The 24,538-nt window shown below is 41.3% G+C and overlaps 1 protein-coding gene across 1 annotated transcript in view; it reads right to left on the bottom strand.

Moving 5' to 3' along the window:
• The window catches only part of MYLK4 (myosin light chain kinase family member 4), a 105,334-nt gene that overhangs the window by 13,019 nt on the left and 67,777 nt on the right, over positions 1-24,538 (bottom strand). Inside the window, 6 exon segments of the mRNA XM_044295493.1 lie at positions 4,976-5,104; positions 14,158-14,228; positions 14,712-14,853; positions 16,506-16,615; positions 17,472-17,565; positions 17,889-17,994. Of these exon segments, the coding sequence (XP_044151428.1) occupies positions 4,976-5,104; positions 14,158-14,228; positions 14,712-14,853; positions 16,506-16,615; positions 17,472-17,565; positions 17,889-17,994 (652 nt within the window).

Here is a 24,538-nt window from a genome sequence, read left to right as displayed (position 1 = left end):
ACCACTCATGATAGCCTAATTCTCCAGATAAATACAGTCATCCAATCAGTTTTTAGTGGGTGGGAGAAAACCTACACAAACATGAGTGGAATATACAGCCTCCATGCAGATGTTGCCCTTGTTTGGTCATCGGTCTAGGACCACATCGCTGAAGGTGCTGGTGTTAACTAAAGAGTCTGTAATGAGTTAAAAAACAATCCTTAAAGGGGTTCTCTGGGAAAGATTTAAAATGGCTGCAAGGAACATGTCCTAGAAAGTGAGTAGGACTAGTTGACTCCACTTGCAGAGATGCATGGAAGAGTAAGGGGAGGGGCCTCACTACACATTATACTGTTCTGCAATAGATGGTAATGATGGGATCCTGCCTATGATATTCTATCATGGCTGAGCAGCCTGACAGAAAAAAATCACCAATATGTAGTACAGTATATGCAAGTACCAGAGTGCTGAGTGTAGTAAGGCAAAGACCCCTCACCCACTTAGGCAGCTCTGCAGTACTGCTCACATTCTAGGATAGGTTGCAGGCAGCCATTTTGAATCATTCCATGAACCACTTTAACCAATTTTGTTCTGTACTGAACTATGGTAGTTGGTTCCAAATTTATCTGCAATATCTGTGTAACCTTAGACACTAAGGTTCCTTTTATACTTAGGACTTTTACTGAGCACATGGGAAGGAGCCCTAATTTATGATGAATCAGTCAATTACCACTCGTTTTACAAGGCCCGTTGCACACAGAATGGGGGGAGAATTATTGTTACACCAATCATTCATCCCCCATTTAGAGTGTATATTATTGGCAGCACATCCTCCGCTTACATGGAAGATGTGCTTCCGACAGATTACTGTTCGTGGTGCCTCATGCAAAATGTGATCGCCCATCAAACAAACTGTGGAGACACAACAGATACTGCATCTACGGTATGTCAGTTCTGCTGGCTTCGAACAAATAATGGCTGTCAAAGATGGTACCACATGATGCTTCTCAGTGAGACTAAGCCTATGTTGTGTGCATTTCAGTCCGTAAAACAATGCACGAATCTGCACTGCGAAACAGTGGGATTTACTACGCAACATGTGCTAAAAAAATAGCACATATGGCATGCTACAGTTTTATTGTGCCTTTTAGACACTATGCTTCCATAGTGTCTAAAAGAGGAGTCTTAAAATGAAGGAGAGTCTAAAAATGTACTAGACTTATTAATGGCATAGGCCAATATGTTGGTCTGCAATAAACCAAAGGATAATATAAGGAAAAGTGACTAATGTGTCTTGCAAGATGCATCAATTCTATCACACAGCGTCTGGCCCTGTGATAAATTTGGCACATCTTCTGCCTAGCTGGTCTAGTTTTAAGTTGTCTAAATTTAAGACAGTAATAATACATCAAGCCCAGAGCCTTCGGGCTAAATCTAGACAGATTTGTGAATCTTTACAAGAAAAACATTTTATCATAGCACAGTTTTGCATATCTTGCAATATGAAAGTTGAGCTATGGGCAACATATACAGTTTTTCTTGTAAAAATTCATAAATCTGCCCTAAGTTCACTGCATCTGATGGAGCATGTGAAATTTTATGTGGCTGGTAACACATGATGCTTCATGACCAATTACGGTAGCTGCATTTAGGGTCCATTCACACGTCCATAGTGTATTGCGGATCTGCAAATTGCGAATCCACAATACACCCGGCCGGCACCCCCATAGAACTGCCTATTCTTTCCACGATTGCGAACAAGAATAGGACATGTTCTATTTTTTTCCGGAGCCGCGGACCCGAAGATCGGGCCGAGCTCTGGAAATGCGGATGCCGGACAGCACACTGTGTGCTGTCGCATTAATTCCTGCCCGATAGAGAATGAATGGGTCCGCACCCATTCCAGATAATTGCGGAACGGGTGCGGACACATTTTACGGACGTATGAATGGACCCTAACAGAGATCATGTGATACCTGCTAACACGGAACAGTTTAACGCCTGTAAACATGTTTATTGAGAGATCTTGTTCTCATTAGTATATATGTAAGGTATGTTCTTATTTAGTCTGTGATAGTGACAGGTCATAGCAGCTAAAACTTCTCTTGAACTGCTTTTCACAACCAGTGTCCTGAAAGCACATATGGCTCTTGGGCTCTCTGCATGTTGGCCCTGAACTATAGGCAGCTCTAGATGGTATTATGAACACTTGGCTCAGGGAGGTCATAGCATTAGCAGAACTTGCCACAAGGATCAAAGCCATATCAGTAGCAGTTAACACCAGGATACATATTATTTGGGCATATCTTCTTCACGACTTGAAAAAGCTTCCAAGATGGCTGAACATATTTAGTGTTCACTAATGTGTGTGTGGGGGGGGGGGGGGATATTCGTATTGCAAATTTTAATCGCAAATATTTAGAATATAGTGCTATATATTCGTATTCGCGAATATTCTAGATTTTTTCTTTTTACTTGAACCCATGATCCCTCCCTGCTTCTTGCTTGTGGGCCAATGAGAAGGCTGCAATGTCTTTGTCTGAGCTTAGCAACATCCCTAGCAACCAATAGGAAAGTTGCCTACCCCTTACTATATAAGAACCTCCCCAGCAGCCATTTTCTGTAGTTTTATGGAGTTCTGAGAGAAACAGGAGTGTCATTGCTGTGCTGTGTGCTTTCCTGTGTCATTACATTAGCTAGTTAGTTAGTTAGCTCATATATAAGGCCTCTTTCACACGGGCGTCATGTTTTTTGCCCGGATAAGAGCCGGGTGCGTTGCGGTAAAATGCGCAATTTTCCCGCGCGAGTGCAAAACATTGTCATGCGTTTTGCACTCGCGTGAGAAAAATCGCGCATGTTTGGTACCCAGACCCGAACTTCTTCACAGAAGTTCGGGCTTGGGATTGATGTTCTGAAGATTGTATTATTTTCCCTTATAACATGGTTATAAGGGAAAATAATAGCATTCTGAATACAGAATGCTTAGTATAATAGTGCTGGAAGGGTTAAAAATAATAAAAAAGTTAACTCACCTTCTCCTCTTGTTAGTGTAGATCCCGGTCTGTTCTTTAGCTGTGGACTGAATGACCTGTGGTGACGTCAGATCACATGCTCCAATCACATGGTCCATCACCGTGGTGATGGAGCATGTGATCTGACGTCATCAAAGGTCCTTTAGCCACAGCTAAAGAACAGACCGGCCTCTACGCTAACAAGAGGAGAAGGTGAGTTAACTTTTTTTTATTATTTTTAACCCTTCCAGCACTATTATACTAAGCATTCTGTAGTCAGAATGCTATTATTTTCCCTTATAACCATGTTATAAGGGAAAATAATACAGTGAATAGACTGTCACCTAGCAACCATGCGTGAAAATCGCACCGCATCCGCACTTGCTTGCGGATGCATGCGATTTTCACGCAACCCCATTCATTTCTATAGGGCCTGCGTTACGTGAAAAACGCACAAAGAGGAGCATGCTGCGATTTTCACGCAACGCAGAAGTGATGCGTGAAAATCACCGCTCGTGTGCACAGCCCCATAGAAATGAATGGGTCAGGATTCAGTGCGGGTGCAGTACGTTCACCGCACGCATCGCACCCGCACGGAAAACTCGCCCGTGTGAAAGGGGCCTAATACAGATAGTTAGTGGGAGATAGTCAGTGTAGGTTATATCCTGATATAGTGTAGCTGATAGGTTCTGCTGTCCATACATACATGCTACAGACATAGTGCTGTGATGGCACAAGTTCACAACAATACTTAGTGCACCAGTCAGCAATATGTAGTCAGACCTGCTAAAATGTGAAGTATTGTGCAAAAATATACGCATCAATAATTGCCGATTTGCGAAATCGCAAATATATTGGAGCACTCTATCTGCATATAAAGCTATAGTAATGTTCTGCCATGCCAACCATTTTCTCCAGTCTCAGGAAAATTTTAGCAGCTTGGAAAATGTAGCAAAAGTGACCCACACCTGTATTGCACGTGCATTACGCGAATACAACATTGCCGATTTTTGCAATCAAGAAAATAATTGTGAATTCTAGAATTTGCGAATTTAGGATGAATATTCACCCAAATATTCGCGAAATGTCACAAATTTGAATATTGCCCCTGCCGCTCATCACTAGTGTTTACAAAGTCTTGAATGAGTGCCTTCTGAGATTTGCCACTTGCCCTCTACTACTTTAGTGTTGGGCTCTATAAACTGCCTGGAAAATGAAGTGAGAGATGGCACTATATCGAACAGCCAAAATGACTAGAAGAGTGCCTCACAAAGAAATAGTCTTTATTTTGACAGTCTTCTAAAAACAGCGCGTTTCAAGGCACTATATGTGCCTGACTACTACTGCTTATTGACCCTTGGGCCCTATAAACTTCTTCTGTGGGGGCTGCAACCTGAACTTGGTGTGAGTATAGTGAGGGCTAAATTAGTAGAACAAATAGGGTTTGTGTACTGGAGAAAATACCATGCAAGGTGATGAGCAAGAGACCCTGTCCAGATGGAGAAAACCACCATAAAGAATTTTGTATGGTGGTTGAAGTAAAACAAAACGTTCAAATATTGTTCAAAACTATGTGTAAATTATTCATATTCGGTCATCTTTCTGTTGAGTATGTATCTTTCAATATATTTATTATTTGCCAAGTTAAATTTAATAGTCTGAACTTGTATGAACACCACAGGTTTCATATTATTCAAATTAAAACCATGTTGCGTGCAATGTGATTGCAGTCATTCCATTTAATGGATGATAATGAAATTTGCCGTTGGCTGACTCTAGTCTGGTATATGAAAAGATAAAAATATTTGTCTTCAGCTGCCCTCGCTGTTCCAACTGCGCTACCCATGTTTTTCCTCAAAGACCGGTACAAAAGCTAGTTCAGCAAAAGAGCCTGCACAGGCTAGAAACCAAAATATAAATGTAAGAAAAAAAATGAGATAAAGCATATTTCACACAAAACAGACTTAGGGTTTTGGCCAACTCACAGCATGTAGGCAATGACTCCCACACTCCACATGTCTGTGGGAAAAGAGACAAAATCGTAGTTCACAACTTCAGGGGCAAGGAACTCTGGAGTGCCAAAGTGCACTTTCAATTTTTCCCTTGGCTTATACCTAGACCATGAATAAAAGAAAGATAAAATATAATTTGAAAGGAATGACATAGCATAAAATTTCCTAACAGAGGATTGGGTTTGGCTACATAGTAATTACATTCCACACATCCTACTCTGAAGGAAGAATAAAGTCTGACACAGAACATAAACACGACGCATGGAGTCAATGACTAATAACTGGAATTGAATATACTGGCAGGCAGCATTACAAGAGAAATGGGTAGGGGGCTAGTCCACATAAATCACCTCTAAGTGGATCCTGTAAACAACATGGCAGCCTATGTGCTGTAATCTAAATGTTTTTGGTTTATGGCTAAACAATTACAGCTTTGTAGAGGAGAATAAACCTGAAAATCAAGTCTACCTGCGAAAATAAATAACAGTGTATGCTGAAATTATTTGGTTTTCTTTTTTTTGCAAGTAATATCCATACTAAATCCACACTTTTTTTTGCAAGTAATATCCATACTAAATCCACACTTATAAGTACAAGCAGGTTTGCATCACAACTATAATGATTAAAGCAACTGAGCAACTAAATCGGGAGGGAGGGGTGTCTCCCAGTCAAAGGTAGATCCCAAGTATGTAGCAGTAACACTATCTCTGTAACTCCTTACTGTAATATTTGTCATATATGTCCCTAATATTATCAATAAACAGTCTACCTGATTGGAACATTAAAAATTAAAACTAAATAATTCTTTATTACCTGTATAGATTGAAACAAAGGATCAAGAGGCTCATTCATATGAACACAGTCAGGCTAACTAGTATAACCTCATGAGAGAATAAGGCTATTAAAGGTGGAAACCATATGGATATCTGCCTCCACCTACCGTACCTCAGTGTTAGCTCAAGAGAGATCAAAGTACTATATATATATGTTGGGCTGAGAACTACACTCAGGGACCTTTCCCTAAGAGAAAATCCAATAATAGGTGCTATGCAGCAGCCTCATTTAATATGGTCGCCCATATGGGTGGCGTATTGATTTTACATCTACCCCTTTTCTTTCACCTATTAAACAGATGCTATTCCTGCTTCCCAGTACCCTACTCTACTCGTTTCCATGCGATGGTCAATCCATATTTCATCAGGAGCAGGCAAGTAGTGGGATTAGAGAGTAAGTACAACGCTGCACATGGTGGTGCACAGCGCACTAGCATCCCGACTCTATGATGGCCGTATGTGGCCGAACGCATTCCGGTCTTATAAAGCTCTAGCCCCGCCCCTGGCAGGTGCAGTCACCAGCAGGAAGCCAATCGTGCTGGGGGTGTGACAACCTAGCTGCTCTCACAGCTGGACGTTGGCCTCTGTTGAATCGTAGCGGTGCAGGTGTTCCGTTATTTTTTGCTACCCGTGAAATTTTGCTACCCTCATCACTTCCTGTTGTGACGTAGCCGCACCAGAAGGTTTGGAAGGAGGTGTGTCTCGCTGCTCGCCACCAGAGAGAAGGAGGTGTGTCGGCGCAGGCGCACAACGAAGGGGTAGGCAAATTTCACACTTAAAGTTGCTATGAATGCGCTGAGGGTAGGTAAAAATTACGGGCCACTGCGCATGCACGCCAAGGGTAGGGAAAAATTACGGGCCATTGCGCATGTGTGACTAACCATCATCATTTGCTGGAGCTAGTGTCATCGCGTGACTAACCATCATTTTTGATGACACTAGCTCCAGCAAAGGATGACGGTTAGTCACGCTTGCGCAGTGGTCTGTAATTTTTACCTATCCTCGGCGCGTTTACAGCAACTCTGAGTCTGAAATTTGCCCGTCGTTGTGCGCCTGCGCCGACACACCTTCTCAGCCGCTTTGGTGGGGAGCAGCGAGACACGCCTACTTACAAAGCTTCTGGTGCAGCAAAATTTCACAGGTAGAAAAAAATAACGGAACACCGGTGTTCTGCCAGATTCCTATACCTTGGCAGAATGCTATACCGGAAGTGACGTGGCTGCACCGGAATCAGCTGGAGTAGGGTGTGTGGATCTGTGCAAGCGGCTGCGTCACTTCCGGTATAGCATTCTGCCAAGGTATAGTAATCTGTGGATGTGCTGACTATAGCACCTACCATATTTGGGGAACCTTCAGGCGGCTTTGATAAGAACAAGATTGGGACATCGCTGCAGCACGTTTCCGCAATGTGGAGGTCCTAAATTCAACAATCTCCATTGTAGGGGTCCTTAATTTATCAATCATGCTCTGATGCAACAAAGTGGGTTCATCTATAATCTCTATATCACTCAACCCTAAAACACTAGTAACGTAGGTATCTATTCACAAAATAGAGGCAATGCACATCTCAATCAGAAATTGGTCCTCTCTATAAAATGGGGACAATAGTACTTACATCCCATAAATATAATATATTAGTCCGATGGACAGTAGAATGTGTTCACAAGTCAAAAGGACCAATTGGTAATGCAGATTAATCAGGGACACCGAACCTTAAGGTATCCAAGTATTGCAGTCATAACATCATGTCACTGTAGGGGGGTTACTGAGCAAGTCAGCCTTAACGCTTAGCATGTGATGCAACACCTTCCTATATATCAAAAATGCAGGTCATAATATGTAATTCTGATATTAAATTAGGCATATAAGTATTCAACAAGATAACACATCATCCATCTGAACCATCCATATAGCGGAAGCCATTGTACGGTATATAGACAGTGTCATAAGGGACAGCAATAAGGCATGTCCTAGTCCTAAGCCTGTCCCTAAGCAGGGGACTGCTCGGATCATATATGACACCCGCTGCACTCCATATGCTGATGAACTTACCCTTGAAGTTATCATATTAGATACTATACATGCATAAAGTCTAGATAAAGCAGGCGTATGAAATGGCATCAGTAAGGTCCATTGGTCTGTATTCTAAAAATCCACTGTGCTTCTTTGCGCAGCAGAACCACATCTATATCTCCACCCTGTACAGATCGCTTGACATGTTCGACACCCTGAAACCTAACCGTGTCTCCTCTGCCGATATCGCATACACTTATGTGCTGTGCTATCGGTGTCTCTGTGTCTTTTCTAATATCTGACATGTGCTCACCGATTCTTTTTCTCAATTCACACTTCGTCTTTCCAATATACTGTTTCCCACACTCGCAGGTCAGGAGATAGATCACACCTATTGTCTTGCAATTAATCAGCGATCTTGTTATATACCAGGTCCTAGTTGTCGTGCTTCTGAAATATTTGTCCCTTCTGATATATTTACAAAAAGAGCATGTGCCACATGGAAAAGTGGCAACAATATTATGCCTCAGCCATGACTGTTGCTTTGGGGGGCTTGATAAAAACTATGATCAAGATGATCCCGCAAATTGCGGGTGCGGCGATAGATGATAGATGGTTGGCTAGTTAAAAGGGCCCCAATATCTGGATCAGATTTTAAAATACCCTAATATAACGCCAATATTCCTCTGACTTCTTGATGGGATCTGTCAAGAGTACCAATAATACGGCATGTCTTACCTTCCCTGGTCTAACCTGGGGACATAGCAATTGCTCACGGTTAGTACAAAGCGCATGTTGATATGCTTTTTTGATTGTTTCTTGCGGAAAACTGCGGCTATAGACTCTAGTCTGCAGATCACATGCCGCCACCCTAAAATCAGACAAATTGTTGGTCACCGTAGGTTTCCTGTAGAGATTGGTCACTATCTTTTCTGATCCATCTATAGTAATGGAGAGGTCTAAAAATGATATCTGTTTAGCATCTATTTCAGATGTGAAATACAGGCCTAGTCGGTTCTTATTGAGCTCAGATACGAACCGATTGAACTCTGTATCTTGGCCTCTCCATAGGATGAACAGGTCATCGATGAACCTTACCCATAGCACTATCGATGATGTAAAACATTCCATGATGTCAGAAAACACCACTGTATTTTCCCACCAGCCTAGGTATAAGTTGGCATAGGTCGGGGCACAAGGACATGGCCACACCCCTAAGCTGGTGGAATATTTGGTTGGCAAAAATAAACACATTCCGTATTAAGATTAAGTTAACTCCATCACAAAGCAATTGTGGCGCTGGCACTGTTCGCCTCTTTGCTGAAGGAAGAACCATATGGCCTGGCAGCCTTTGTCATGCGGGATTGAACTATATAGTGCTTTGACGTCGAGGCTAGCCAGCCATGTGCCTTTCTCACAATGGATCCCATCTAGCTGTCCCATCTATCGTGTCTCTCACATAGAATGGGAGTCCTTCCATGAATGATCTTAAAATCGTATCTACATATGTACTAATGTTAGTCGTCAGGCTCCCTACCCCAGACACAATGGGTTTCCCTTCGTGTTAAAAACTGATATTTCCTGGCTGCAAAGAGCCTGTATAGTGGTGTAGGACACTGTGCATTGCAGAAACACCCATAGGGAGTCTGCTGTGGTAGTGAAATAATGCTGTGAGCCCGTATGACATGTAGATGACAGGCGTCACTCTTAGAATCACTGCATACCTCACTTATTTGGGAAGTTACAGGGCCAAAACTGACCAAATAACTCAAGTGTGAGAGGCCCAAGATCCTACTATAGCGTGAAAGAGCGCACTCTTTTTACACCAATTCACTGATTCCATATAGATTTCTATAGCCCCCCCTGACAGAGTGGAATGGTGTCAGCAGTAAGTTTGTGTTGACGTCACTGATTATTTTGGGCTTCCTCTGATCCATCAGAACAATAACCGCCATAAAAACCTTTTTTTCCCACTAATACAAGCCCAAAAAAATGCTTTAGAACATATAACTGCACCGCACAAGGGCAAATAAGACATATAAATATTTCCTTGTAATAAACCCTGTTAATGGCTGTATCAAACAGCACTTGCACCCCAATAACAAGAACGGTTTGCTGGAATTACAGAGCTGTATAATGACAATTTGGATCCGCAGTCAGTTGCAGCAAGGTGTAATAGAATTGTTCCTATTACCCAGGCTGTAAACTCCCCTACTGAACCCTGTTCTACTTCAATACTGTGGAATGATTTCTCCCTATTCTTTCCCTGAAGTTCTATACAGCAAAATAAAAGTTTTAAAGTCTTTTCTACCACTGTCCCTAGAGCCTGCTGACGTCTCTCCCTACACTGAGTATACTGGAAAATGGCTGAATCCAAGATGGCTGAGGCTATTTATAGGGCTGTGACATCACAGGGTTGGCTGCTGATTGGCTGCATGCATGGCATTGCGGGTGATCCCTTGTTCCCAGAGTTCCTTGCTCCATGTCCTAACACGTGCAGCAGCAAATTCCACTTTGTCAACTTTGATTCGCTCATCTCTAATCACAATCTCTGTGTCAAGCTCCAATTGTTTGAGGGCAATACATTCTTCCTTAGGCTACTTTCACACCTGCATTCGGTGCGGATCCGCCTGGTATTTGCACAGATGGATCTGCACCGATAATGCAAACGTTTGTATCCGTTCAGAACGGATCTGTTTGCATTACTCTTTCAAATAAAAGTCAAAGTCAAAACGGATCCGTCCTAATTTACATTGCAAGTCAATGGGGGGCGGATCCGTTTTCTATTGTGCCATATTGTGTCAGTGAAAACGGATCCGTCCCCATTGACTTACATTGGAAGTCAGGACAGATCCGTTTGGCTCTGCATCGCCAGGCGGACACCAAAACTCTGCAAACAGCGTTTTGGTGTCCTCCTCCAGAGCGGAACAGAGCCAAACTGATGCATTCTGAACAGATCCTTATCCATTCAGAATGCATTGGGGCTGAACTGATCCATTTTGGGCCGCTTGTGAGAGCCCTGAAATGGATCTCACAAGCGGACCCAGAAATGCCAGTGTGAAAGTAGCCTTACTCATATTGTCCCTCCCCTCCTAGCCCTATTAGACATTTCATGACTAGCATTTTGGACTCTCTGCAATTTGCCTACAGGTCTAATAGATCTGCAGATGATGCTGTAAACATGTGTATGCATTATGTACTAGAACATCTAGACTCCCCGGGAACCTATGCCAGAATTTTATTTGTGGATTTCAGCTCTGCATTTAATACCATAGTACCATCGCTGCTACACAGCAAGCTCTCCTTAATCCATCGGCAAATGGATAACCAATTTCTTAACCGACAGGAGACAGCAGGTTAGACTTGGGAAACACACCTCAAGCTCTTTGACAGTCAGTACTGGAGCTTCCCAGGGCTGTGTGCTTTCCCCACTGCTCTACTCACTGTACACCAATGACTGCATCTCCACAGACCCATCTGTTAAAGATCTGAAGTTTGCAGATGACACAACAGTAGTTGGTTTCATACAAAATGGGGATAAGTCTGCATATAGGCATGAAGTGGGACAGCTTTCCTCCAGGTGCAGCAACAGCAACTTGGAACGTAATGCTCTTAAGACCATGGCGATGATAATAGACTTTAGGAGATCTCCCCCCCAGCACCTCACCCTAATCATAAATGGATCTACAGTAACCCGAGTAGATTCATTCAAGTTTCTTGGGTCCACAATTTCCAACAACCTAAAATGAAACAACAATACTGCCTCCTACGGCAGCTGAAAAAGTTTGGCCTACCACAAAAATTAATGGTGCAGTTCTACACCGCGATCATCGAATCCATCATGACATCATCTATGACTGTATGTATCGGCTCCTGCTCAGTATTAGGAAAGGTAAGACTGCAGCACATCATCCGAACAGCGGAAAGGATAATTGGCTGTAGCTTACCTTCCCTGCAGGATCTTCATGCTAGCAGGTGTAGAAAGAGAGCGGATAAGATTGCCTCAGGACCCTCTCACCTTGCTCACTCCATCTTCCAGCCTATGCCGTCAGGAGTGAGATACCGTTCAGTGGTTACTAAAACCTCCAGGCACAGGAACAGCTTTTTCCCTCAGGCTCCTCTGCCAGTTCTCTGAGGCCAAAACTGCATTCCCTTAGGTCACATAAAAACTTGCTGTAGCCAGCAGCTCCCTGCCAGCCAATCAGATTGGATTACTGAGACACACCTCCTCACTCTGAAGCCTAATGCAGGCATGCAGTGTGAAGGACCACCCCTCTGTCTTCCTAGCCGGAGACAGATGAGCCATAGCAACGGTCTTTTAAGGGAGCATGGAAAGTGAGAGGAGACATTAATGAAAGCTGTTATTATAAGGTAATTACAAATATTTTGGCAAACATTGACAGACTAACTTAGGTATACATGCCTAGCTCTAATAAACTAGCAAATAAATAAAAATATGACAGTTATCCTTCAACGTTTCAATCAGGTACAGTGTTTATTAACCGTATCTTTGCCCTCCACCAGGGATTCTAAAAATTTACAATACAAATTACTTAGGCCACTAGAGATACTTACATTATCCCATTTACTTTACGATAACCCCTACACTGCCCTAGACCACCAAAGATCATTACATTAACCTCCTCAATTTCCTAGACCACCAGGTACACTGATGTTAACTCAATCACTGCCATAGATTCTTACATTAACCCCTTTGATGTCCTAAGTCACCTATCATACTGACATTAATACTTTCACAGTTGTAGACCACCGGGGATTCTGATTATAACCTGACATCCACCTTTGGGATAATGATAACCTATCCTCTGGGCCCAACACTTGACACTTCAACTTTATAGTTGGGCCCTGTCTATTATGTAGTGGCCGTGGCAGAATACTGTGGTTGACCTGAATGGGAGCTGAGCTACAGTACATTGCATACTGCATTAAACGTGTTGTAATGATGTTAGTTTACTGGTTCGTGCCCGCCACTGCCCCTGTCCTTACCTTAGTCTGTCTGCCATACTGACCCTATGCTGTCTGCCCAGGCCTTGGATTAGTTTCACAGAATTGAATGAACTCTGCCTGCCCTGATCTCTGCCTGCTTACTTACTATGAACATTGCCTGATTCCTTAGTGCTTCACATTGGTGTCTCAGATCCCCGTGGGTCAGATGCCAAACTACACCGGGACTATTCCAAAGTAGCAGCCTGGTGGCTCCGCTGCAGTGAAGACCAGATCCCTGTATAAGGGTTAAAGACTGAAAAGCAGGGGACCACTAGGATAATGCCCTTAGGACTAGCCCAAAGTCAAACAGGTTAGCTGGGTCACTAGGTCCACTTCCAATGCCTGTTGCCACTGGGTTGTCCACAGTTTAGGTATGACCTAGCCTCTAGGTATAGGTTCTATGTCAGTCTGCACTCTAGCGGTATCAGCGTTGTGCACGTGTCCTAAGGAAGGCGTCCCATTCAGACAATAGTGGTAAAGGACAGGCACTCACTCGTGGTAATCTTGCATACAATTTCAATAAAATCTTGAAGAGCAAAGAAGGCTCAAGCATGAGCCAAAACACGCCACATTTATGGGGCAATAAACATATCACTAGCTTCTACATAGATCATCAATATCAAATCAATGGGGGTCAGAAACACAGAATTCCCATTGGTCAGTTGTTTGCGGCATCCAGCAACACCAGAAACATAACACTAGATGGAGACAGAATCAGAAGGCTCTGTCCTCTGTGTAGTGGCCATGTCGGCATACTGCAGCTGAGCTACAGTAGACTAAACCCATGTACTGCAGTAAACATATCATAACTGACATTATAGGGGTTGACTGCTTTTTAGATAGGTCATCAATATCTGATCAGATGGGGTCTGACACCTAGCACTCCTATTGATTAGCTGTTTGTGTCAGTCTCTAGCACCGGAAACAAAGGACAGAGCTGGATGCAGAAGACTCCATCTACTCTGTAGTGTCCATGCCTGTGTTCTGCAGTTCAGCCCCAATTCCCGACTTTCTTAGAACAGTTTTTATTCAAGATTTCCATTGGGGAAGATTTATGAAACTCTCAAAAATCTCTTTTTGTGGCTTAGTGATGAATCAAACTGAAACTTTCATTTTCCATTCTGCTCTTTAAAAATGAAAGCTGTAAGACAGTTTTCATAAATCTGAACAATAGTGTCTACCTAAGATAAGCCTCATTCTTTCATGGTGGTTATCACAAAACACTATGCACACTTTTTTCCGCAAATATTTGGATGTCCTATATAGCATCCACATTTTCTTATCTTATGCTCAAATATTTACCTTCTAGCCAAGCCAAAATCAATAATTTTGATCTGGTAATCTGCTCGACTCACACACATAATGTTCTCTGGCTGAAATTAAATAAGAAGCAAAGTTGTTAAAAGTGTAAAGATGCAATTGACTTTGAGATTGTATTGCAAATCTTATTTATAGTATGAATGTTCTTACATATTATATAATAATTAGGGATGAGCAATAATTAGGGATGCCTCTAAAGGCATTCCATCATGGAATTGCGTTATGGTCCGTGGTAATGGAATCCATAACGCAATTCACATTATACCACAACCCGAACCAAAAACGAATTTCAAAATATGAAATTCGCTCATCCCTAATAATAATAATAATAAGAAGAAGAAGAAGAAGAAGAAGAAGAAGAAGAAGGATAGTACTTATGGAGATTACTGTTATCTGAATAATATACAAACATGCCTTAAACTACTGTATATACTGTATACTGTACCCCACATGAAGGACACAAATTCGCGTACATACTAGGTACTCTCAAGCAGTAACAAGGTACCTACATGTATGCGTGGTTACATTGATAATACCTTAAGATCCAAGTGTATGATGTACATTTGATGCATGTACTGAATCCCTTCACAGATTTGCTTTATAAATAATATTGTGTCCACTTCCGAGAGGGTGCAATTCTCATCAATAATTCTGTCAAATAATTCTCCACCATCTACACTGTTGAAACAGGATATAATCCACATCAATATATGACAAAGGCATTTCATGCAAACTACACATACTACTTACACATTAACGTACAGTTAAAGGGGTTCTGCATGATTTTGATACTGAGGGTCTATCCTCAGGAATGGGTCAGTAATATCAAATTCATGGGAGTCTGACATCCGCCACCCCCACCAATAGGCTGTAGGAAGAGACTGTAGCACTCCGCGAGTGCTTAGGTCTTCTCCTAGGCCATGTGATGTAATGTTCATTGGTCATGTGGCCTAGATGCAGCTCAGTCCCATTCAAGAGAATGGGACTGAGCTTCAATACCAACCACAGCTGCTATCCAATGAACGTCGCTGTGCTTGGTAAGCTGTAAGGAGGCAGCAGTACTCACTGGGGCTTGGGTGAGTGCTGTAGCCTCCTCAAACAGCTCATTGGAGGGGGAGCTGAGAGTTGGACTCTTGCCAAACTCATATTGATGATCTAACCTAAGGATAGGCCATAAATATGAATTAAAGAGAACCCCCTTTAATATGATAGTAGAGTTCCACCATTATATATGTTTATGACTGTGAAGCTTCCACTTAAAAATAGGAGCGTGTTGGGTAATAGAAGAAAACAGAGATGATATTAAACTCCTTGCAGCCAGGATCATAGAACCGGCAGAGCATGGAAGGTTAAGGCCTGGTTCACACTTGTGTTGCTAATTCTGGTTTTGAGATTCAGCAGAGGACCTCAAAGCCGGAATTAAACGGATTATTTTTGATTTTGCAAATCAGTATGCATCCGTTTCATTACAATGCAGTTGTGTGAAATCAAAATGGAACAAACCGGATCTGTCACTAAATACATTGAAAGTCAATGGGTGGCGGATCAGTTTTTTAGGATCTTAAAAAACTCATTTGTCACCATTGACATACACTGCTTTTACTGACGGATCCGGTTTGTTCCATCTCTATGAGTGGACACAGAACCACAGCTTGCAGCAAAAATGGAATGCTGATGGAACGGAAGGCATCCTGATGCATCCTGAATGGATTTATTTCCATTCCGAATGCATTAGGACTAAACAGAACCGTTTTTTCCCCAGTTTTGAGATCCTTTGCCAGATATCAATACCGGAAAACAACAACGCAGGTGTGAAACAGGCCTAAGTACTTCGCAAAGTGTCTTCTCTCCATAGGTTAGCTGAAAGAGGCTTTTTATGTACAGGCCCAGAGAACCTCTTAAATTGTTGAGATGAGTAACTTTAATAATTAACTTACACAGATTTTACACTATAGAGTATTTCATCTTCCACACTGTTCACACTCGGTAAGTACAGAGATAAGCAAATTTCCTGAAACTTGTTTCAAGTCAGTTTCGATCAAATTAATTGGTCCAAATTAATTAAGTACGAATCGAAAGCACCTTGGTTGGTCTGTATCCAACCCTCTTCTAGCAAGGGAATCTGTGACCCCAATTTTGGACTATTATCTACAGTGATACATGAGCAGTACTGCAGATAAGGAGTCCAGATTGCTATTTTTTCATGTTGAATCAACTTGCTCATTTCTAATTATTGTAGACGGTACCAATTGCAACTGAAGGACGGTCTACTGGTGACACAAATGATTGTGAATTGTATGCAGCAAACATATAAACATAATAGCACCTACTATTCCATCACAAGAATGATGTCATTTCGGGACTCAAAGGCATCATATAATTGGATGAGGTTAGTGTGATTCAGCTGGTTCATGACTTGTATCTCATTTTTCACTTCTTCCTGTAAGTAACGGTTAAATTATTCTGTAATATCGCCGTCATCTTAAAAGTTGTGGTCATGCATAACATGAAAAGGCACACACAAAGTGATTTCTTCAACAACATCTAGGTCACTGGGTACATGCAGCAATCTTTTCCATATACTGTTGCCAGTTTTACAAATTGCAGACATACTGTATATTGCTGTATGTACAGAGTCGTATTGTCTATGCCTTGGAAGTCAAAAACCCTGCCACAAGTTGGCCAGTTGCCATATTGTGGATGATTTAAGTTGTCTTTCACAAGATAGGGGATAGATATTATATCGGTGGGGGTCCTGCCGCTGAGACCCCTACCAATCATTAGAGCCCCATATCCCATAGAGCTCCCCAAAATTAACAGAGCGCTAGTTTGGGCATGTATGCGGCCGCTCCATTAATTTCTCTGGGAGTTCCGGAGATAGTAAGGTACAGGACTTTCATCCTGAAGATTCTTAACTTTTACAAACTGAGTTTTATATTCTGTAAATGGCAGAGGCATGTGCATAGAACCTGTACAACAGTGCAGAGAGGCCTTACAGCTCTCTAGTATATAGTCTCAGTGTACTTCTGTACAGGTGCCACATATCCAGATACTGTATATCCTACTCTATAAGCAATGCTTCTAGAGGTGAATATTTCCAAAGAAATGCAATCTAATGGCAAACAAAAATTCCTGATTGTCTCTGTATGAAATGTATGGAAATTTCCCAATTAAAGAAGCACATTGAAAATGACATATCATAAGGCACATATAGCTGCTAGCTTGCTTTAGATTGTTTTTCACTAAAGAATTGACACTGTAGGGCATAATGCGAGAAAGTCATAACTGTCGCATACCTTTTCCTTATGTCCTCTGACTTTGATGATTTTTGCTGCGAGGGTAAGCCCTGAGGTTTTCTCTACACATCTGTGCACTTGTCCAAATCTCCCACTACAAATGAAAGCAATACTTTATATTGAGATTTGATAAAACACCAAGCAGAAAGCACAATTACAGAAATCCCACATAGTACATGGATTCTAACTGATGCCATGGCATCTTCTACTCCAGGGATCAGCAACCTCTCCAGCGGTGATGAAACTGTAGTTCCCAGTAGGCACATTGATTGGCTGCTCTCAGAACTCCCAAATAAGTGCATGAAGCACGCTGGGAGTTGTAGTTTTACAAGGATGTGGACCCATGTTCTACTCACTAAGAACCATCTGATGTTAAGAGTATTTCAGAAATATAGAAACAGCAGGTAAAGGACTTACCCACCAAGCAAGTGCGTCTTTTCCACGGAGTAAAAGTTACTAATCTGAGAATGTTTGGCTGAGACAATTCTGTGATCAAAAGGGGCTGGTGGCGGAGGTGTGACATCTATAAGGGATTGAAAAGCAAATAGGAGGTTATATCAAAGCGTAAATGAGTAACATATGCCATGTAGAGATGTCATGGTTTTGTAAAGCTATTTGTGCCACATGTCTATAGTTAAAAAAAAAACAGTCAGGAGCCAAAGGGATAACTGGTCGCACATAACTAGATTTTAGTTTGAAATCCTGCAACATTTCAGAGAAAGCGTAGTTTAAAAATGAGCTGGGAATGGAGATTAGAGTCATGGGAGTGGCTCCTGGCCGGTTTCTCACATTCTGGCAAATTTCTCCCAATACAAGGGAGCGATCAGTCGATCAGTTGGCGCCTGGCAGGGAGAGGCGAACAGGGAGCCACCCTTGTGACTCTACTCCCTGTTTCTGACTAGGTTAAACATGTATGTAAGCAGGGAGCCTGTCAATATTTCGTGCTGCACATGGTTTGGGGAGCATGAAGCTCCTGAGGTTCCATTTAAAGCGATATTATGCTATTTAGTCACTTGTTTGAGTATTTGTCATTTATGGTCAATTCTGCTAACATAATATAACAGTTCGGATGCACCTTTTATTATAACCCTGCTTTGTGCCGTTCCTCTGATATTCCTCCGACAAATTTATGAACAAATGGATAATTGGGGTGTGTTCATACACACTCTGACACTAACTGTGCGGAGACGCCCCTTTTGTAGTAAGGGAAATGGCAACACCCGATTGTCAATTTATGTATAGATTTCCAATTGAAATAACAGAGGAATGGCACAACACAGAATTCAATGATAAAATGCTCAAGAATTATAATTTCACAGTGCAGACAAATAATGTATTCACCTTGCACAACAGATATGTACACCAGAACTGATAGGCAGACAAAAAAAAACCTGCCTCATTTGGTATTGTTTATTTTCACTATTCTTTTTACATAGATCTCTCTACTAGTACATCTCAATAAATAAGGCTACTTTCACACTAGCGTTTTTGCTGGATCCAGCAGGGTTCATCAAAAAACGCTTCCGTTACTGATGATACAATTGTCTGCATCCATTATGAACGGATCCGGTTGTATTGTCTTGAACATAGCCAAGATGGATAAATTATGAACTCCATTAAAAGTCAATGGGGTACAGATCCATTTTCGATTGTGTCAGAGAAAACTGCTCCGCATCCCAGATGGAAAGCAAACCGCCCCATGCTGCTGTTTGCTCTCCGGTATGAGAACAGAACGGAATGCATTTTGGAGCAAAAACTGAAGTGTTTTTTCCCCAGTATTGAGACCCTATGACGGATCTCAATACCGGAAAATATTAAGGCTAGTGTGAAAGCAGCCTTAGAATATCATTGAAAGGTTAATTTATTTCAGTAATTCAATTCAAAAATTGAAACTCGTATAGTACAGTATAGGGACTCATTACACACAGAGTGATCTATTTAAATCGTTCATTTCTTTTATTGTTGATGATTATGGCTTATAGCTAATGAAAACCCCAAAAAAATAGAATATTGTGAAAAAGTTGAAAATTGTATACTCTATTCAGCTAATCAACAGAAAACACTTTCAAAGGTTTTCTTAGCCTTTAAATGGTCCCTCAGTCTTGTTCAGTAGGCTATACAACCAAGGGGAAAACTGCTGACTTGAGAGTTGTCCAGAAGACAGTCATTGACACCGTCCACAAGGAGGATAAGCCACACAAGGTCATTCGAAGTAAACTGTGGTAGAAAAAGGTGCACAAGCAACAGGGATAACCACAGACTTGAAAGGATTGTGAAGAAAAGCCAATTTTAAGAATTTGGGGGAGATTCACAAGGAGTGGACTGCGGCTTGAGTCGGTGCTTCAAGAGCCACTACACAGAGACATATCCAGTACAACTGTTGTATTTTTGTGTCAAAACTCTCATGACTCAGAGACAACGTGAGAAGTGTCTTATCAGGGCTAAGGAGAAAAAAGACTGAACTGTTGTTCAGTGGTCCAAAGTCCTGTTTTCAGATGAAATTAAATGTTGTATTTCATTTTTAAATCAAGGTAACAGTCTGGAGGAAGATTGGAGAGGCACACTGTCTTAGTTGCTTAAGGTCCAGTGTGTGATGGTTTGGGGAGCCATGTCATGTGCTGATGTTGGTCCACTGTGTTATATCAAGTCCAAAGTCAGCACAGCCATCTACCAAGGAATTTTAGAGCACTTTATGCTTCCCTTTGCTGACAGCTTTATGGAGTTGCAGATTTCATTCTCCAGCAGAACTTGGCACCTACCCATACTGTCAAAAGTACCAATACCCGGTTTAACAATGTGCCTGATTAACCACCAAACTCAAAGCCACCTAGGCTACCATAACATTATGCAAAAGGAGCCCCGACCAAGTATTGAGTGCATTTACAGTACATACTTTTCAGTTTGCCAACATTTCTGTATTAACAATTATTTTTTTAATTAGTCTTATATAATATTCTAATTTTCTGTGATACAAACTTTTCATTAGCTCTAAGCCATAATCATCAACATTAACCCCTTCAATACCAAGCTAGTTTTTACCTTCAGGACCAGGCCATTTACAGCATATCTGACATGTATCACTTTATGTGGTAATAACTTTAAAACGCTTTTACTTATCCAGACCATTCTGAGTTTTCTCGTCACATATTATACTTCATGACCGTGGTAAAATTGAGTCAATTAATTTCATTTTTATTTATTAAAAAAATAAAAAATTTACCAGAAATTTTGAAAAATTAGCAAATTTCAAATTCTCTACTTTTATAATAGATATTAATACCTCCAAAAATAGTTATTACTTTACATTCCCCATATGTCTACTTCATGTTTGGATCATTTTGTGAATACCATTTTATTTTTTGGGGATGTTACAAGGCTTATAAGTTTAGAAGCAAAGCTGAAATGTTTCAGAAAATTTACAAAACCCACTTTTTAAGGACCAGTTCAGGTATGAAGTCACTTTGTGAGGCTTACATAATAGAAACCACCCAAAAGTGACTCTGTTTTAGAAACTACACTCCTCAAGGTATTCAAAACTGTTTTTACAAACTTTGTTAACCCTTTAGGTGTTACACAAGAATTAAAGGAATATGGAGATGAAATTTCAGAATTTCAAATTTTTGGCAGATTTTCCATTTTAATATTTTTTTTCCAGTTACAAAGCAAGGGTTAACAGCCAAATAAAACTCTATATTTATGGCCCTGATTCTGTAGTTTACAGAAACACCACATATGTGGTCGTAAACTGCTGTACGGGCACACGGCAGGGCGCAGAAGGAAAGGAATGCCATACGGTTTTTGGAAGGCAGATTTTGCTGGACTGTTTTTTTGACACCATGTCCCATTTGAAGCCCCCCTGAAGAAACTCCCAAAAAGTTACCCCATTTTAAAAACTACGGGATAGGGTAGAAGTTTTGTTGGTACTAGTTTAGGGTACATATGATTTTTTGTTGCTCTATATTACACTTTTTGTGAGGCAAGGTAACAAGAAATAGCTGTTTTAGCACAGTTTTTTTGTTATTTACAACATTCATCTGACAGGTTAGATCATGTGGTATTTTTATAGAGCAGGTTGTCACAGACGCGGCGATACCTAATATGTATACTTTTTTTTTTTAATGTAAGTTTTACACAATGATTTCATTTTTGAAACAAAAAAAAACATGTTTTAATGTCTCCATAGTCTGAGAGCCATAGAATTTTCAGTTTTTGGGCGATTATGTTAGGTAGGGTCTCATTTTTTGCAGGATGAGATGGCGGTTTGATTGGCACTATTTTGGGGTGCATATTACTTTTTGATCGCTTGCTATTACACTTTTTGTGATGTAAGATGACAAAAACTTGCTTTTTATACACCATTTTTATTTTTATTTTTTTACGGTTTACCTGAGGGGTTAGGTCATGTGATATTGTTGTAGAGTAACCTATTACGAATGCGGCGATACCTATAATGTGTACTTTTTTTTATTTATGTAAGTTTTACACAATAATATCATTTTTGAAAAAAATCATGTTTTAGTGTCTCCATATTCTGAGAACCATAGTTTTTTCAGTTTGTAGGCGATTATCTTAAGTAGGGTCTCATTTTTTGCGGGATGAGATGATAGTTTGATTGGCACTATGGGGTGCATATGACTTTTTGATCGCTTGCTATTACACTTTTTGTGATGTAAGGTGAAAATTTTTTTTTTATTTAGCACAGTTTTTATTTTTTATTTTTTACAGTATTCATCTGAGGGGTTAGGTCATGTGATATTTTTATAGAGCGGAGATACCTAATATGTATATATTTTTTTATTTTTACACAATAACAGCTTTTTTTAAAAACAAAAAAAGATGTTTTAGTGTCTTCATATTCTGAGCCATAGTTTTTTTTATTTTTTGGGCGATTGTCTCAGGTAGGGGCTCATTTTTTTGCGGGATGAGGTGATGGTTAAAATTGGTACTATTTTGGTGGGCGTAAGCCTTTTTTATCGCTTGCCGTTTTACTTTTTGTGATGTACGGTGACAAAAAAATGGTTTATTTAGCACAGTTTTTATTTTTAATTTTTTACGGTGTTCATCTGAGGGGTTAGGTCATGTGATATGTTTATAGAGCCGGTCGATACACACGTGGCGATGCCTGATATTTCAATTTTTTCCCCCTATTTTGTACCAATTTTTTTTTACTTTATTTGGGGAAAATTACGTTTTTGTTTATTTTTATTTAAAAATTTAAATTTTTGGGGGGGAAAACTTAATTTTTTTAAGTCTTAAACAATGCATTCCGATACTTCTGTATTGGAATGCATTGGCTATATGAGTAATACTGTGTCTATTACTCATACAGCTTCCGGCCTGTGAGATCCAGGGGGCTGGATCTCACAGGCATGTCACAGGAAGGCAGCGGCGATGCCTCAGGAAGGCATTGTGCTGCCTTCCATGCCATTGGGTCCCCCCTACAGCCCCATGGGGACCCGATCGCACCACCGCCGCCCGCACAATAAAAAGCTGCAAACCGCAGGTCTGAATAGTCATGGAACCCCCCATGCGCATTTAGCCGAGGTGCCTGCTCAATGATTTGAGAAGGCACCGGCTTCCGATCTCCGCCCGCCGCGCGGCGGTGATCGGAAATACACAGGGCGTACAGGTACGCCCTGTGTCCTTAAGTACCAGGACATAAGGGCGTACCTGTACGCCCTGCGTCCTGAAGAGGTTAATAGGAAAAAAATATATGTCATAATTGCCGTTCAGTGGTGAAGTTACATTTGCACTACAACCATTTACAGGGTGTGTTAATACGAAATATACGTACGTCCTATTAGCCGTTCTTCGTTGATTTTACATCAAAACTATGAATTAACACATGTGGAATTATATACATAACAAAAAAGTGTGAAACAACTGAAAATATGTCATATTCTAGGTTCTTCAAAGTAGCCACCTTTTGCTTTGATTACTGCTTTGCACACTCTTGGCATTCTCTTGATGAGCTTCAAGAGGTAGTCACCTGAAATGGTCTTCCAACAGTCTTGAAGGCGTTCCCAGAGATGCTTAGCATTTGTTGGCCCTTTTGCCTTCACTCTGCGGTCCAGCTTACCCCAAACCATCTTGATTGGGTTCAGGTCCGGTGACTGTGGAGGCCAGGTCATCTGGCGCAGCACCCCATCACTCTCCTTCATGGTCAAATAGCCCTTACACAGCCTGGAGGTGTGTTTGGGGTCATTGTACTGTTGAAATATAAATTATGGTCCAACTAAACGCAAACCGGATGGAATAGCATGCCGCTGCAAGATGCTGTGGTAGCCATACTGGTTCAGTATGCCTTCAATTTTGAATAAATCCCCAACAGTGTCACCAGAAAAGCACCCCCACACCATCACACCTCCTCCTCCATGCTTCATGGTGGGAACCAGGCATGTAGAGTCCATCCGTTCACCTTTTCTGCGTTGCACAAAGACACGGTGGTTGGAACCAAAGATCTCAAATTTGGACTCATCAGACCAAAGCACAGATTTCCACTGGTATAATGTCCATTCCTTGTGTTCTTAAGCCCAAACAAGTCTCTTCTGCTTGTTGCCTGTCCTTAGCAGTGGTTTCCTAGCAGATATTCTACCATGAAGGCCTGATTCACACAGTCTCCTCTTAACAGTTGTTCTAGAGATGTGTCTGCTGCTAGAACTCTGTGTGGCATTGACCTAGTCTCTAATCTGAGCTGCTGTTAACCTGCGATTTCTGAGGCTGGTGACTTGGATGAACTTATCCTCCGCAGCAGAGGCGACTCTTGGTCTTTCTTTCCTGGGGTGGTCCGCATGTGAGCCAGTTTCTTTGTAGCGCTTGATGGTTTTTGTGACTGCACTTGGGACACTTTCAAAGTTTTCCCAATTTTTCGGACTGACTGACCTTCATTTCTTAAAGTAATGATGGCCACTCGTTTTTCTTTACTTAGCTGCTTTTTTCTTACCATAATACAAATTCTAACAGTCTATTCAGTAGGACTATCAGCTGTGTCCACCTGACTTCTCCACAACGCAACTGATGGTCCTAACCCCATTTATAAGGCAAGAAATCCCACTTATTAAACCTGA

The sequence above is a fragment of the Bufo gargarizans genome, chromosome 5 (assembly GCF_014858855.1).
Source record: "Bufo gargarizans isolate SCDJY-AF-19 chromosome 5, ASM1485885v1, whole genome shotgun sequence".
NCBI classification, from domain to species: domain Eukaryota; kingdom Metazoa; phylum Chordata; class Amphibia; order Anura; family Bufonidae; genus Bufo; species Bufo gargarizans.
Note: the sequence above shows the minus strand (reverse complement) of the source record. Positions and strands in the feature narration are given on the sequence as shown.